This window comes from Metopolophium dirhodum, chromosome 5, assembly GCF_019925205.1.
Source record: "Metopolophium dirhodum isolate CAU chromosome 5, ASM1992520v1, whole genome shotgun sequence".
NCBI classification, from domain to species: Eukaryota; Metazoa; Arthropoda; class Insecta; order Hemiptera; family Aphididae; genus Metopolophium; species Metopolophium dirhodum.
In genome coordinates, this window is record NC_083564.1 from 18,392,034 (window position 1) to 18,410,969 (window position 18,936).

Consider the following 18,936-nt stretch of genomic DNA (forward strand, 5'->3'; position numbering starts at 1 on the left):
ACAGTGTTAAGGATCTGTGGTCTGGGAATTCTCTACAATTTGTGCACCCCCAAAAATATTTTTCTAGTTGCACCCTTTCCGTGGACCTTTCCTGACTCGTTTAAATTTGTGAATATACTATTATTATTATTATTATGTAATCCTTTATAATTTAATATCGTATCTTACTATGAAAAAGAACTTTAACTCCCGATGTCCACGGTTCCTAAGGTTTTCTTATCTGGAATAAATAAAATAAATCATAATATATATAAAAAAAAAAATTTACATATTAATATTAATACAATATCGAACTCCTGTAGTAGTAGTATTATAGTCGTGTAATAATAATTTTTATCAAGCGATTGCGGTGGTCCGGCAAGACTGGCAGCACTGCGCCGCGCGACTCGCATCCCTTTTTCCGCGCGCTCTCCTCCGGCGGCGGCGTAGCGGACGACTACAGAACATAACTACTGCCCGACGACGACGACGACGGCAGTTCCTGTCCACCTGTCGGCCACGACAAACGCCGGTGCACCGATAACGTCGTCGCAGCACGAAACCCGCACGATCGCACGTGGTCCACTGCGCGCGCTCACACGCGATACTCGTCGCACGATAACAATTTATTATTATTAATATTATTGTTTTCTATTATTATTGTTATTATTATTATACTCTTCGCGGTGGTCCGGTTGGTCGTCCTTAATATAATATCATAATAATTAATTATAATTGAGACACACGCACGAGTGCCACTCACGAGAGGCGATTTTTTTCTCGCTCCCGCAAATCGACAGTCTAAATATAATATAAAATTGGACATTTTTGAACGATATAACAACGATAGCCTAATATTATTACAGTAAAAATATATAACGTACCACAGTACACCGCCGTCGTCCGTGTCGCGTGCCGCGGGGTACACCTAATTACACGCGAATTCTATAGCCGAGCCAAACTCGACATCATCATGCGGCGTCGTACCGCTGCAGCAGAAGCCGTCGTCGGTGTCGCGGCGGCCGTGCTCTTGGCGCTGATCGGCGCCGCGGACGCGGGCAGCTGCTTGGAAGCCAAGCTGTGCTGTCCCGGCCGCGACTCGGCGTGCGTCGTCCAGAAGACGCCCATCAACGCCATCATCGAGGACCCCACGGACAAGCCGTGCTACTGCGACCACGCGTGCCTCAAGCTCGGCGACTGTTGCACCGACTTCAAACCCGCTTGCGGAGGTCAGTGCCCCCTCCCTCATCTTGTACATACATTTCTTATTACAATCTACAATTTATTAGTTTATTGTTAGCTTATCGTCGCTCGTTTTTTTTTTTTATTTTTTTGCTTACCGTCGTGGGGTCAGACTCGAGGCCCCATTCAGGGGCCCCGGGGCTTAAAAATATAATACATTTTAATTTGGGTCCTGTGGATCTTTTTTGAGGAAAATTATGTATTGGTGTTTCAAAATAAAAATGTTGATTTAAAAAAATTACGAAATTCCAATCGCGTAATCAATTATTCGCGGTGGCGTTTAAGTTGCGATAGTTATTGTGTAGGATACGTACCTATACATACGTCTAATCACTTCCTCACGACTTTTCTGTAAACGTTAAATTTAAACTATGGATTGCATTTAAGTTCTTAACTGCTGTTCCAAATTAGTGCATCTATGATAATTGTTATGATTTTTTACCATTCGCGGGATTCCGCTATAATCAGCCAATAATAGGATTATAAGTTTGCAAGTCTTAGCCCCAAAATCTTCTGTGCCTTGGGTCCTTTAAACTTTAAATCCGGCCCTCCATTACCATACCATACGAAAGCTCCAAGGTACCTAAGCTACCTATATATACGCTTACGACCCTCTAATTTGATTACTAAATGTTTAAGGGAAAAAATGATTTTTTGTTTTTTCAGTAGTTTCACCTAGTTTATCGCACTTGATTTTTACTGTTTTTTTTTTTTTTTTTTTATCATAAATACCTAGTGGTTTTGTATATTTTTTAATTTTGTGGTCGGAAGCAGAAAATATTCCTAAAACGTTGTTTGATTTATAAACAATGATTATCAAATAAATATTTATGTTATTAATAAGCATTTAAATTTTAAAGTTTAGATAAACGATAGCTGCTTAGTTTACAAGTTACACGCAAATAATTATTGATAGGAGATCAAAACTTTTGTGCATTACTATTTTATTCCGTTCAGATATAAAATTAAAAATCTATAAACCATACCATTTTATGATAAATATAATTAGGCACCTAGTTATATTGTATTTAACTGTAAAATTATACTGTTATATAGGTATAATAATTGTTATGTTAAAAATATATTAAATTAAAGTATAAAAAATTTGTTTTGAGTACACAAAATTGTATTTGAAATTCAGTGCAGTCCTGTAAATGGATCATAGTTAAATTACATAGTTCACTTAAGTTAAATTACGCTTTACGCATATCAATGAATATTGTATTGTAGGTAGGTTTGGTTAGTTACTTATTGATGGATGATGAATGGTGAAGGATGTCGTCGAAGTCTTCATTATTTTATCGCGCACAAGCAGCTGTATAAATATTCTCTACATATACAGGTCAAGTCTAATATTATAATAGATAATAATATGACTGACAATTTTTTTCCCGACCCATCGCCCATCGGTGGTATACGAATAATAATACCGTTTTAATTCTTAAAAACGATCTGTACGAATAAAATTTTTTTTCAATCAGCTTATTATTTTTTTTTATTAAAGAAGTTACAATAATAAGCCGTCAGAAAAATAAATAGTAAAAAAACTAATAATACCCACCTACTTATAGTATTATATATCTACATATTACTATAACTTACTATTTGAAATTTAAGTTTGTAGTGTACTATATTTTATTTATTTAAATACACTATTATTATATATTTTTTAATAGCTTAAACAGATATCGTTCGTACAGTTCTCTATAAATAAAAATATAAAGAATGATTGCAAAAACATTATACTTATCTACATAATATATAATAATAATAGTTAGCAATAATAATTATTGCAGCTATTAGTTATTACTAACTTTTATCAAACCTGTTTTTATGACCGACGACAACTTCTTGTCAACTCTAATGATTTTTATGCACTCGACAGAACCTAGAGAGATAATTAATTTCTGAAATATATTAATAATTACATTGAAAATATTTAATAATAATAATGAAGATATAGACTATCAATTTTCCTATAAATAATGATTTATGCAAAAATAATAGACTTAACGGTATAGTAATTACTCAACCCTTAATCCTTATAATCGAAAATCTAATAATTTATTATGTATAATAAACGTAAAATTATTGAAATTTAAGTGGCGAGCGTCGAGAAAAAAAAAATTTTAAATTTAAAACCGTAAAATAATAATACTATTATATTATGTTAAATATAGTATAGCTACATTAAACAATGGCCGTTCAGTATAGAACATTGGAACAACCGTTTAAATATGCATAAATAATTTTCAATTAAGCACATTTTCATTAAATTTTTTATATTTTTAAAACGTATCCAGTACACACGTCATTGTATGTACAGGGTGTAACAGAAAGACCTGATCAAATGAGATCACTTTCGTTCTAAATTCAGGGCTTGAAACCGTTATTAATTTAATTAATTAAATTAAATTAACAGAAAATTTTTTGGATACCGGTTACCAATTTATACCGGTTCTGTTGTTAGCGGTAACCAATCACCGGTAGTATATTCAAAATTACAGGTTACCGTTAACCGCTTCCAAAAAATGTCGGTTACCAGTAACCGATTGAATATCGGTTTTCTGAAAAAAAAATTGTACTACACATTTGTACCCGTATATACTTAATACAATATTCGTGTTATATGAATCATGCTGTTTTTAGATTTCCCAGTACAATATACGATGAGGGAGACCGGGATTGTCGACTATCGAGTACTGTCATTTTCAACCAACGATATTTTATGTTATAGGTAGGTAGGAAATAGAAATGTAGAATACCAATTATTTGAATTATTATTACCTACAAGAATTTAGACTAGGAAAAAAAACGAAGATATTATAATAGTGTGATTTAAGAATAATTTTAAGGAGTTATTATTTATTAAACCATTAGTAGCTACGAGCGTATAATCATTTATGTAGCTAAAATAAATTGAACATAATATTATTATAGTTCATACGTAACGGAAGTCAGTATTTATAAATACCGGTAATCGGTTCTTAACCGGTTAAAACATATTACGTTATTATAACGTTTTATGTTAGCTGAAAAATTGTCACGGTAACCGGTAACCGATAACCGGGAGTACAAATAGGTTTATAATAACGGTAACCGATTATAGGTTCCATAAAATTCCGGGGAACTACCGGTTTTCGGTAAAAACCGGTAACCGGTTTCAAGCCCAGGTTCTAATCAATTTTTAAACATAATTTTTTTTCAGCACATTAATTAGAAACATTAGGTACATAACTTTTTTCAAAATATTCTTTTTGGAAATTTCCTGACATCATAGTCTATATATTTCTTAAATTATTTACTATCCATATAATTATCATAAAGAATTGTCATAATACGTTTTTATCTATCGGGTCTCTCTGTTGCACTCTGTATAATATGATATTTGGATTCGCGTGTCGTTGCCCTGTTTTACAATGATGTCAGTCTGAATAGACCTGGTACTTGTATTATACCTACCAAAAATTCGTTTAGACGACGTTATAAATTATAATTTAATAATAATAATATATATGTAACACTAATATTCGGCGATATATCATTTTAGGCTCGTAAATTAGACGACGCGCATTTATACGGAAACCGGGAACTTTGCATGCGGCACGACTGTTTTACGATTTATGCTCGTGTACAATATACTATTATTGTAGTAAGTATAGGTACGAGTGTAACCACGTGCATCGTATAATAATAATAATAATAATAATAATAATAATAATAATAATAATAATAATAATAATAATAATAATAATACAATGCCTTATTGGTATTTTTTATTTTTGTTTTCGACACGCGCGATTCGTTATAATAATAATGACCGCGCGCGTGCGCACAATAAATACGCGATTAAACGAGATTGAACGACTTTTGTAATAACGGCTATGGCTATGGCTATCATATCCGCGGGCTTTTAAGTTTGAGATCACATTCGGAAAACAGTTGTGCGAATGGGATTGGGTTTATCCGACGTGCGTTAAAAAAGGCCGTTACTGCGCTGCAATGACTGCGCAATTATTCGTCAGTCGCTGTTTTTTTTTTTTTAAGGGGGAGGACTTTCTAGAAAACTGTGGGTTCACACCGCGGCTGCATACCAGGTGATCCGTTTAAGTCTCAGCACACTCGTCTGCATTGTTTCGAAAAGTTTTAACTTTTTTGAAAATATTATTCTTACGTATAATTCGAAGTTACTTCAAGACAACGTTTCTGAAAATAATATATATTTTTTACTATTTTTTTTATCATTATCGCGTTTTTTTTTTAAGTTTTTACTTTTTTTAATGACACCATATTATACATTATTAATATTTCATACTCCGGAGCCGAATATTATTCGGACCTGAACTCAACAATAAAAATCAAATTTCGGACAAGTACGCCCTACAGCCCATTAGTTATAACTTTATAAGTATTCAATTAGTTTAGACAGGTGGAGTAGTGGACAACATTTTGCGGGGTACCTACCCCTCTACGGTTCATTTAAACTTTAAATGCTCATCACTATTATGTGAACTACGTAATTTTCCGAAATCTGATTCATTGAAATAATCCGTACAAAAAACATATATGCATAAAATATAGTAAAAAATAAATCAGAAATTACATCGAATTATGTAAAAAAAAATATTTTTAAAACAGTAAAAAACTTCAAAATAATGAATGTAGACACTTAAATCGATCGCTCTGTATAGGGTTAAGCGCCGAGCTGGGAAATGCAAGAAAACGGATTTTTTTATGTAGGCACGACTTCAGCTGCAGCAGTACAATAGTATACACAATACAACATTACGACGTACAGTGTTCCATATATTTTATACACTTGTATTATATAGCTATATAGGTTGGGTAGGCACTGTCGTGGTGTGATGTCTGAAATGTTTTGACCGTTTTACCGGCCCGAAACTCGATTTTTAACGAAAGGAGAGAGAGAGAAAAAAAGCTCGCATTGTTGTAAAATCGATGTAGGCACTTACATTTATATATAGGATCTGACCAGAATCTAAAACGTCCGAGTTATTCGCAAAACTAAATAATAAGTGCATATTATTGTCGTGCCGAACTGCTATTTATTTTGTATTTCGCGAGGTGACGCGAATAGTGTTTCAAATAATTGATGACGAGGGTAAGGGGGGGGGGGGGGGTGGTAGGGAGGCTGAGTTCGGTTCAATATACTATCATGTCCATGTAACGCGAGAAATTTCTAAAAAAAAAACTCCTTTCATATATAATATATTTTAACATAAATATGTTTTTGGGTTGCGGGTACAGATATTTTTATTTAAGATAGTCCGATTAATCAAGTCATCGCCAATAGTCGCCAATATTATTGTAAACACGTATCTAGTTTTAGTAAGTAGAAAATTCAATGTATTCATCGCATAAATGCAGTAGAAATCGTTTATATGACACAGGTGGTAGCGATGACATACCGTGGGTTTAACGACCTAAAATTAAAGGTCTCGTCAAAACTCCTAAATTTTATATCATGCTAATCTTTATCGGTTGTTATGACGTTCTTATAATATAATAATGACCATACGGATGTAATGACATTTATTTTTGATGAATTCAGACAAATATTTTATCTATAATGACGACGGGTTATTGTTATTATCATCGACGGTTTATGACAACAATAATAAATTTCCAATATAACACAAAATATTACACAATCAGTGAGAAAATACATGGCCATTAATAATACAAGTTCAAAAACAAACTTTGAAAAAAATATAGGTACATGAATTTTATTTATAAAATAACATGTTACAAACTAAAATAACAACATTTTCTTAATAATATGTACTTAATAAATATTACTTATATAGTAAAAATAGGTACACTTTACTTAATAATAATATGTACGGGGGGACGAGGTGGCCGAGCGGTCTAACGCGTCGACTGCGGCGCTGGCAGTCGCGGGTTCGACTCCCGGCCACTGGGCGGCATTTTTCTTCGGGCAAGTCACGGTGTCCGGAGAACAAGTGCCGCCATCCCCCCACCCCGGGGCACGGCAGAAACCTACGGGTGCCCCATTAGAAATTCTGCCAAACACAACACACACGTGTACCAACCTACCCAATATAAAACCTACCAAACCTACCCAATATAAAACCTACAGTACCCTCCCCACACCCAATGGCCTATGTTGCCGCGGGTTACTCAATAAAAAAAAAAAAAAAAAAAAAAAAAATAATATGTACCTAATATACATAATTAGAGTAAACATTTTCTGATTAAAATATTATAATATAATGTACCCAAGTTGTTTTCTAATAACTTTTTATTTAAATTTTAATTGTTATGACAATCGATAATTTATTATTATGAACTATTAAAGTTTATATTTTTTTCTGCTCCATAATATTATTATAATTGGTTTGGAATATTTAAAATTGTATATACTTATCATATATTAATATATTTTTGAAACATTTATGAGTGGCTTCTTGAAGTGCTTTGTCCCTCCCCTGTTTGCGTCTATGAATAATCACTCGAATAGCTTGTGACATAGCCAAGGGAAGGAAAAATGATTTTGGAAACATTTTAAAACGTTCTAGGTGAACGTATACTACACATAAGACGTCACCACGTATTGAAATTACAATTTTTTTTAATGCCGTCGCAAACTTTTACATAAATTTCCCATGACGTCAGCATATTCCAATCAAATTACACTGCTCCCCCCCTCCCAAAAAAAAACAAAGAAAAAGAAAAATCTTACTTACTTATTAGTTATTATATACTATATTAGCTTATGTCACACTTGGTCCCATGTACATACCGCAGGTGTGCTGTTCGCGAATCGATCCTCGTGGTTTTACGTTAATTTAGCTTGCAATAATCGTATAATTACTTTTCGTCGGGCCGGAAATCGGGGCAAAAGTCTTTCGTGCAATAATATCGCGAACGCGTACCTGTACCCTATGTATATATTATAATATACGATTCCCCCGTCGCATTCAAAACGCGACAGTCGGACGACCCCATAGACCTCGCGTACCTATATATTAAATCATTATTATTATATATTCCGTACGATATGTTACAATAGTAGCTGGAACCCTATACTATACATATATATGTATGTATACGCCCCCAAACGATTTTCAACCGTATAAAACTTCTACACACGTGGCGCACATGTATAGATATTAGATAATATATATATATATATATATGTAGGTATATGTTAGTCGGTTGGTAGGTGTACCTACACTGACTGTGTCATCTAACGCGCGACCATAATATATAATAATAATATAATACTTTATGATTTACGCGTGCACAAAGTTTATTCACATCTCGGGCGCACGTCATCGTCGTCGTATTTTCGATCAACTATATTATATACAATAATATTATATACATCTCACTCCAGTGGAGCCGCGGTGGTATTTCAAATTTTGATACCGGTATCTACGATATTATACCGGTAATATATCTCGGTTATCATCGGTATTTCCGATCAATATAAAAGTGTTTCAAACCAGGAAAACTGTATACGTCTATTTTTTAAATAATGTTTGTTATTTATTATTATGGTTACGTAAATTATAAGTTAAGACGCCTTCACAGCTCACCGTGAAACGTGATTTCATGAAGAATATTCTAGAACTGTGATTGGTTGAACCATATGTGGTTATCTATAGCGGTTAACTAGTGGTTAACCATGATTATTGTTATTAATACCTATGTCTATACCGCTTATACCCTATAGTTGAGTTCAGTCTTACTCAGAGCGTGTGTTCGCCATAGGTTAATGATAGTGGTTCAAATTTAAAACACGTGAACAAATTATAAATTATCACGTTTCATGTTTCACGCTGCGCTGTGAAGGCGCCTTTATAAATTTAGGTATGCAGTATTTTTGGTAACAATGGTAATTACCGAATCACGGTTAAAAATACCAGAAATATCAGATACCGGTATTTTTTAAATACCAGCAATTACCGGTAAACCAAAAATACCGACAGCCCTATACATACGTCCGTATCATGATGCGTGTACGTATAGTTTAATATATCATTATGAACGGCTGTTTATTTCTAAATAATTTTGAACCCATTGACCATGATCCTAAATCTAAAATTGACCGAGTTACAGGCTTACAGCTTTTTGAAACAGGCAAATGATTAGATTTGTTCAAAAACACGGCACACTTGCATTGAGCGATTTTTTGTTTGAATTTGAAATTTTTTTTTATTATTATGAAATAAAATGTGACGGGATAATATAATAATATTATTATGATTTACGCGCACACCAAGTTTATTCACATCTCGGTCGCACGTCTCAGTTTCGATCAACGTATAATATAATAATATTATAAAATATAAATCGTATATAGTATAATATATTATTATGCATATCAGTATACATATTGTATTATCGTATAATATAATAATATGACTTTTTGGACGGTTATTTTTCCCGTCTCTCGTATACATATATGTATTATATAGGTACATACACGCACGCGTTACGCTGTTATACTTTTTTATTATTATTATTATTTATTTTTAGTTTTAAACGCGATCGACGAGCATTAGCATTTTGATAAATGGCTTGTACAATATAATGATATACGTACGGCAGCAGCTTTCGAAACGGTATTGTATATATTACATATAAAATATGTATAAACGCAGTGCTTGAATTTGGGAGGGGGTGGGGGACGGAGTACCCCTTCTATTTTAAAAAAAAAACCTCTTAGCGTGCCCCTTTTAATTATATCCTAATCAATAAAGAATTTTGTTTTTGCATCTTCCTTCTATATTTTCTATCACAGCGGCATAAACGTATACGTACAGTCAACTGTGTTGGATGTGTAGGACACACGATTTGTCTGCAAATCGAAAATAATGTCATAATATTATTACTATTATTGCGTCGAACCGTGTTGTAGAAGTCGGCAAGAGGAGCGACCCTATATAGATATAGAACAAGCGCACATCGATATAATATGACAGGGGAGGGATAGGGTCTCTCGTCGTTGCAAGAATCGAATGTATAACTACGCAATAATTATGAACAATATTATCCGACTTGTACATGATAAAATATACGTCGCACACTAACAATTTGCGAGCGTATGGTTTTTATACTTCTGCTGGAAAATATATATACTTAGGTATCTACCTACTTTAAGCTATAACTCATAGCTATAAACTCATTAAATGCACAATAATTGTTTTACGTGTATATTTACGAATATTATAATATTATAAACGAACAATGCGTGTTACTGTTTAGTGTTTTCCAATATTGATGTTTATTCTCAAAATATTGTACAACAGGTGTATTTGTATTTATTTTGTAAATAATTATTCAACTATTATGGATAATATTTTATAAGTACCTACACACTCTTCCCCTTTTCATTTAAATATATAGAAACGTGACAAATAAAAAACTGAAATGTTTGAATACGACAATTTAACAACTATACTACCATAATCATTTTACGTCAATAATGAAAAACTTAAAATATATAAGACACAATTATTTTCAACAAATATTAAATATTATACTTGTTCCATATTATATTTATACTATATTTTACTTGTTGATGATAGTATAGGTATTTATTATTGTTTTGAAAAATTATCTTAAGTACCTACAGAAAATATAAGGAAGTACAATTATTGAGCTTCATCAAGTCATATATATCCAAGTAAATACGACTCAAGTTTTAAAACCAATAATTCGTTCCCAGGGGAGGGGGCTAAAATATCATAAAGGTGATTTAGCTCTTATCCAAGTCACGGCCGTCGGTGTCATGCCCAGGGGGGGTAGTTTAGGTGTTATATGCCCCCCACCATTGTCCCGTGTTAACCCTTATTTGTGTGTCTTCAGTACTACTACCACAATTCATTCAAATGTTCCTATTATCACTTATAAGTTATAATATTGAAAATCTGGGCACCCCACCGGTCGCGGCGCACCTCATTGTTTAAAAACCCGTTCGAACAAATGGCGTAGTGCAGGACAACAATAATAGTTAGGCTTTCGCGATTAAAAAAATAATCGTCCAATGACGTGGGTTATTGCGGTATTCGATTTACTAGTAAGTGAGTCACAATTCACGGCGGACCGCATTCAAGACGGCGACGAACGGATAAAAAAGAAACCATCATCCATTTCGTCAGATCAGTGTACCTACCGCGGACGAACTATTGCCATTCGGTAGAAACATAATATATTTTCGAAGAAGATCTTTAATCGCACACGAAATGTTTTTATTCGTTTTCATTTTCAGCACAATATACGGTGTACGGTTTTGTTTTAGCCTTATATTATAATATTATACCATGCAGGATAATAATATTAAATATACCTACTATCGCAGGTCCCGATAAATATAAACGTTTTTATAATTGGAAAAGCGGTTTTTATCCAATTAATTTGATTTATTCGAGAAGAAAAATCTTTCGATCGTTGAATGTATATGGGATAAAAAATGTAGGTGGGTATAATAATATTTTCATCATATTTAAAATACCTATATAAATAATAAAAAAATAATAAATTGAAAGAATTCTAAGCCATGTATTGTAGACGTACGGGTGTAACAGAAATACTTGACAATTTAAACAACTATTGTTCTAATCAATACTTAACTTTTTTTTTTATAGAAAATTTTAATACAAGTACTACTTACAATTTTTCTAATACCAAAATAAAAAATGTTTGTATTTTTTTCAATAGGTATTTCCAACTTTTACATATAATTATTCTAGACAAATTGTGATGGTAAAAACGTTTATTGAAGTCAATTAGTAAATTTTTTTAAATTTTTAAAATATGAATATTTTTTTTGGAGTATATAAAACGTGCCTAATGTAATAATAACTTTTCGGAAATATTATTTTTGGGAATTTCTTGACAAAAGCATATTTCTTAATTCATATAATTGTTGTCATACCTACGTATAACTATGGTATACATTTTTTGTTTTCAGGTCTATCTGTTACACCCTGTTTATTATATAATATACATTATACTTTATTCTGATAAAGCTAGTGCCTTCGAACATTTCGTTTAAAATTATTTATCACATTACCGTGCGCTCGCGTATAATAATTTATTATATAATATTAAAACCGAATGCGCGACGAACAACGGAATAGGCGAATAATAAAAGAAGAGTTTCATCTGCGATCTAATATCGGCGTCAAATTTTCATTTTGCATGCACGCTAATGGGCTTATAATACATTTATATTCGCGCGTGCGCCGTGTGTGTTGTACCTACATATTATGTATATACGACAGAAAATATCGAAGGTAAACCGAAACGAATTAAATTACGAAATTGAACTTTTTTATATTATTATTCGATTTCATAATTTTTGTTAGTTTACTCATTTCAACCTACCCATATACCTATATGGAAAAAAATGTAAAATCGATCGATTCAATTGAATAGGCGTGTTTGTACCTGCTATACCGCCGCATGTATGAGATTCTGCAGCGTCCGCGTATTATATAGGGGTAGGTAGGTACACATAGGAACTCCAATGGAATTCAAACATCATCATCATTATTACTATTTTACACGGATGCGCGATGTTGAAAATAGGAATTAAAATCAATTATATCGTACCGATAAATTGTGATTGGATGGGTTTTTTAGCTGAACAAACATTCGGGTTTTTGGAAATTTCGTTTGCTCGCCGTCATCGTTGCAGCGTTCGGAATAGTAATATTTTAACCAAGCCTAATATATGATATTATTAAATGCAGTGCGTATTATTGCAGGTATAAATATGGTATAATAATATTATACATAGGTACCGCGGTAACTGCCAACGCGCGTCTCACATATACATTAATTTGCTAAGCAAACCGATGCGGCGGTGAAAATTATTTAAATATTTACTTTTCCTAAATGCGGCGGTGGTTGTGAAAATGTTATAACGACGAGCAAATAGCGTGCGGTATATATATCCGACAAGTTTTTGATTCCGCGAACCGTGTTACTCGGTAATCGGTAAAAAAAAGTCGTTCAAATGTTATAGCGGTACATGCGCGTATAGATATAATTCTACAGGCGCTCGATTTTTACGAATATAATCCATCTCAAAACTGCAAACTTCTGTAATAATATATTGTATATTTATATTTGAAAGGGGTTGAGGGGGGAGGTTGGAGACGAGTTTGTCGATGCGCAACCGCACGTCACGAAACACATATCGCAAACGAGTGTCGAATAATATTATAGGCGATTACATATTATACATAGGTATAAGCATGAGCAGTCACATTTTTTATCCTTCGCGATGCCGAGTTGATAATTATTTTCTAACATCATAAACGACGCAGGAAACATGTTTGAAACTCGTATTTATATAGGGATATAGGGTGATTTTTTAAGCATGCTCACTCCCATTTTTTTCTTTAATAGTAAGTATACACATTTATCCAAAATTTGATTTTCAGAATGTTGAGGTAGTGTCCCGTGGCGATACAAACGTCTATTTTTCAAATGAGACCATCCTTTTTTTTTACTGCAAATTATTAAGCGGATGAATATGTACCTAAATCAAAATTCTAATGAGTAGTTTCTGAGTTATTACATTTTTATACTAAGGATAATAATCCTTAAAAATGGTTTTACAAAAATATGAACTAAATTATTTTGCATGAATAGTATTTATTATGCCTGGAACATTTTTAAAAATTATTAAGAAATTACTTACATTTTCAAATCATCTAAGCCCCCATATTATGTACTTTAAATGTTATGTAGCTCAAAAAGTTCGAATTTTGTATTAAATACATAACAATTTCCAAGACAAAATATCTATACCTACTGAATAATTTAAAGTGGAAGGGTGGTGGGTGGAGGGGAGAGGTTCAAATTTGAAAAACCGAAGTTTGTATTGTCACTGCAGAATCATCCATAACTATATTGGTACAAGGAATCACATGTATTCAAAAATAATTTTATGTTATACAAGTATGTTTAAAAATTCAAAAAAATCAAAATTTTCAGAACATGTGCATTAAGCATAGGTATTGGATGAGCACGCTAGAAAAATCGCATTGTGTGTGGAGCTATAATGAAACAAGAATGTTGTATTTAGGTTCAGACAACGTAGCTGCAGGTAGTCCATTAAGCTGCTGCTACAGTTCGATCCTCGCTTGAGCTTATATGAAAATATATATTTCATGTGCGTCATATATTAATTATTATATAGCACAGAGAAGACGAAAAAAAGCTTTGCAGCTTTATAGTAATTAACTTTTTGACACGGGTCTGGTAAACTTTTGTATAATCGCGCTGTACAACACGCGCGCGCGTGCGCACACTCACACACACACACACACACACACACACACACACACACACACACACACACACACACACACACACACACACACACACACACACACACACACACACACACAATTTAGTATAATCTCGATTTTCAAACTATACCGTATATATAGATATAGTATAGTATTATAATATATAGTAGGTACCTATATAATATACGGTACACTCGAAGCTCACGTCGTATATAATACCAGTGGACGGATATTATAATTCAGCTACACGAGCGTAAAAAATTAAAACGTATATAACGCGTGCGCGATAATATAATTAATAGTATATAACCACGGTGGTATCCTTTCTCGTGCTGCGGTTGCGCGAGCCGCATATACTGCAGCTACTGAGGATCTAGGAATAATAATAAAATAAAAAATGGAAAGGGCCAGACACGAAATATGCATCTGCACGTCATATTGTTATGATAAATTAATCGAGTGCTATCGTGTAGTTTTAAAAAAAAATATGATAAACCGCATAAACATAGATACCTTCATAATTTTGTACAGATAGGTATAGGTAATATATTACTGCAGCAGTTATATTATATTGAGACTAAAGTATTACATATTTTTATTTTTTAACGATACGTTATATGTATTTTTGAAATAAAGTTGCATCGACCTTATTACACTAATAATACTAGCTGATCCCATGCACTTTGTTGCCCGTAAAAATGGCAACTCTTAAACAAATTATGATTGTTCAACTCCTTTTAGGTGTAACTCACTGCAGTAAGTGCATTTTAGCCATCCTGGTAGGCGGATAAAGTGTAACTCATCTAGACAATGTTCAAAAATGTATTTGATGTATGTTTGTACCTGATCATTCAGAATAACCAATGGAAACCATTTAAAAACAAAAATTTCCACCGTAAATCTCAAAATCCTTGTTTGAGCACCTCCCCGGATGGGTAGTAGGAGGGTGAAAAATACTTTACGGCCTATTCTGAGACTTACTGAGTATACACACAAAATGTCATAAGAATCGATCAGGCCATTACGGAGGAGTGCGACCACATACATTGTGACACGAGAATTTTATATATTATAGATTATATTATATTGTACGGAGTGGTCATATTATACTGCGAGGTTTTTTCGCTGTCTTTCTGCTGCGTAGCGCGCTTAAACAGTTATTATTGAAGACACCGACGAGAATTAAACACGAGTGCACATAATACTATTATATTATACCGAGTGATCCGTCGTAGAAGATACTAATTATTTCAAAAACTATTAAAGTTTTAAGAAATATTATTTTCATAATTACAAGTCGTTTAAAAACATAATTTTTCTAAAAAAATATATTTCTTATCGTTATGGTATTTTTATTTTTTTTTACTTTTTTGACGAAAACATGCATTTTTAATTCTTTATTCCAAAGCGGACAATATTTTTGGAGAAATTGAAAATTCGTCTTATACTTTACTATGAATTAAGTATAGGTACTATACACTTACAGTGTGATTTACCGACCATGTGCTCAGCAGTCAGCACCATTCCCTCTAATACCTCTAATGAATTTATTCAAATTCTGATTTTTTGAATTTTGAATACGTATTCGTACATAAGGACCATAATATTTTCAATTAGACTCTTTACTCACTTAAAATACTGTGACCTTTGGCGGTATCAACTTCTTTTTTTAAAATTAGAATCACCATATTTTCTTGTAATAATTATTGTTATTCAGATTATTAAATATTTTGGTAATTGAAATTTGAACAATTAGTTTTTGAATTGTACTAAGGATAATAGGTAGGTCAATATGATAATGCGTTTGGAAGACATGACGGTAGTGTCAGGTGCTAAAAACTAAAAAATATTTATTTTAGACATTTGAAAAAAAAAACAATCGTGGATCACGATAATGATAGATCACTTCCTTGACTGGTATAAAAATCAAAATAACTTTAAATATGATTCTTATTAGTATATAAGTACTTAAAATGTTCAAAAATTAAAAATTAAATTCATTCCTATAAAGCAAAAAAAAAATGAGGGTGAGCATGCTTAGGCCTTGTATATATTACCTATATATAGATGCATACTGTATGTGGTGAGTTGTAATCGTGGCGTTTGGATAGTTTTGTTTAGCTGAGTGGTGGTATGAAAACATTTTGGTTTTCAGCGTAAACGGCGCCGGGACTTGAAAAGGTTATGAAGAAAATAGGCTATTAAAATAAGTTTTAATGAGTAGTTATCCGCCAAAAAAAAAAAACTTTTCTCGCATAATTGCATTTAATTGCAATAAATTTTAATATTTTAGACTATGAACTTGCTACGGTATTTATGATATTATTATTATTATTATTATTATTTATATTATTATAAAATAGTATGATGAGAGAAATAATAAAGGAAAAGATTACCTATACAACTCTTTCGAACACGGAAAGGGCGACGGAGAGGCTCTTCGTGACCTTTATATTATAATATAATATACTATGATATGTAATATAATACAATATAGTATGTACCTACTACATTTAAACATGTCAATTAAATAGACGGACACGTACCTCATTCGTTTCACGTTTGATTGACATTTTATACGAATGTACAATGGATTTAGTTGGATAGGTGTATACTCTTAAATACATTTCCATGATAATACCCCTCTTGTATGTATTTTAGTTTCTAATTTGTTTGGGTTTTTTTTATCCTTCAAACTTCAACGTTCAATTCGAATATAATACGTCCTACGACGTGACCAATATTCGCGGTGAGAAATTATTTTTCGATATCCATTTAAAGAAAAATATAAGATAGAAAAATGTAAAGTTATGATAGTTTGTAAAAAATTAATTTTTGTGAATTTGTATAATTAAACGAATAATTAAAATAGTTTTATATAATATATTCATTATGTTTGTATCATAAAAATAAAATGTATTTATCCATTTATATTGGTTTTGTGGAAGTTTTTTCGATTCATTTTTATCTTGGAAAAACATCCAAGTATTATAATATTATCTTACGGCATTGCCAATCAAATATAATTGTTACATTTTTCAAATTATCTGTAATTTTATTTATAGTAAATAGAAATTTAATATTAAACCTGACCGTCGTATATGGTCCCTATAATAATAATATGCAGACACCTATTGTCCAGTAGAATTTTGGACAGATATTCTTGATATTTTAACTTTGAAAAATATTATGAGTCAGCATTAAACGATTTACAAAAAATTTACGATTTTAAAATGCTCAAACGTTGCTTCAGAATATCAAAAAAAACCTAACAATTTCGATGAGCCCCGGATGATATTCTTACCTTTACATATTTTGATAACAGAATTCGTTCTAATATTAAAACTAGCATAGGTAGTAAAACGGATTCTTCTCCACGTAAAATGTCCAATGATATGCGTTTACAGGATGCGTATAAAAGACGCGGAGACTACATTGTATAAAGTCTGTTATTAAAATATGTAAGAAATCTAAAACGTTTTAATTCTAAAAAACAATAATACTATATATTATGCACTCCAAAACTACTGAATCGGTTTTGATAAGATTATGCTCAATTTTCGCGATTTGGTCCAACTTAAAATATAGGTAGGATTATATTATTAATTGTTCTCCCGATAAGTGTCCCTCAACTTTTTTCATTGAACATTTAAGAAAGTATTTCAAAATTTACGATTGAAATTTTTGTTTATAAATGGTTGCATTGGTTACAGCGCTTACTGCAGTATTGTTATTGTTAATTGTTTTGAAATACTTAGGTAATGCAATAATAATTATTAATATAAAAGGTTTTTAAAGTTATTTTCTAAATGTATATAGAGTTGGCATTTTTATCTCGATTTCCTATTTAGTTACGCCGGATGAATTAACATAATAAATTTGGTACTCACACACCTATATACATCGTATTCTTGGTTATATTAAGCTTCGACACACAGACACACACACACAGACACACATTATATACGTGAAATGTGCACATAATATATTTAAATACAATAACGCGTATATAGGCGTCTCTCAGAGAGTTCGTCTTCGTCTGACGATGCGTATTATCGAGTAATGGGATTACGGTTAATCGTATTGTGTTCGTGTCATATACGACATCGTTTCGAAAGATTATTTCAGTAGCTTCGTCGCGGTATTTGTACACAAAAACCTTATACCCTTTTCACCACTCGTACCAGTTATATACATATAATATAGGCATTATATATATATACTTATTATAAGTTACCTATAACATAATATACGCTTGACGCGTATATAGGTAATATATAAGCGCATATATTTATATAATATTATATAGAGGGTAATTCACCAAGCCTACTGCTATTACTAATCCCATTTTTCATTTAATAATGAATTATCGTTCAAATTCTGATTTTTGGAATTTTTA

General features: G+C 32.2%; 1 protein-coding gene across 1 annotated transcript in view; it reads left to right on the top strand.

Moving 5' to 3' along the window:
- The first annotated feature begins 461 nt into the window (after positions 1–461).
- The window catches only part of LOC132944361 (somatomedin-B and thrombospondin type-1 domain-containing protein), a 112,672-nt gene continuing 94,197 nt past the window's right edge, over positions 462–18,936 (top strand). The window contains exon 1 of the mRNA XM_061013661.1: positions 462–1,208. Within this exon, the coding sequence (XP_060869644.1) occupies positions 953–1,208 (256 nt within the window). The 5' untranslated portion in view covers positions 462–952. The remainder of the gene's footprint in view (positions 1,209–18,936) is intronic.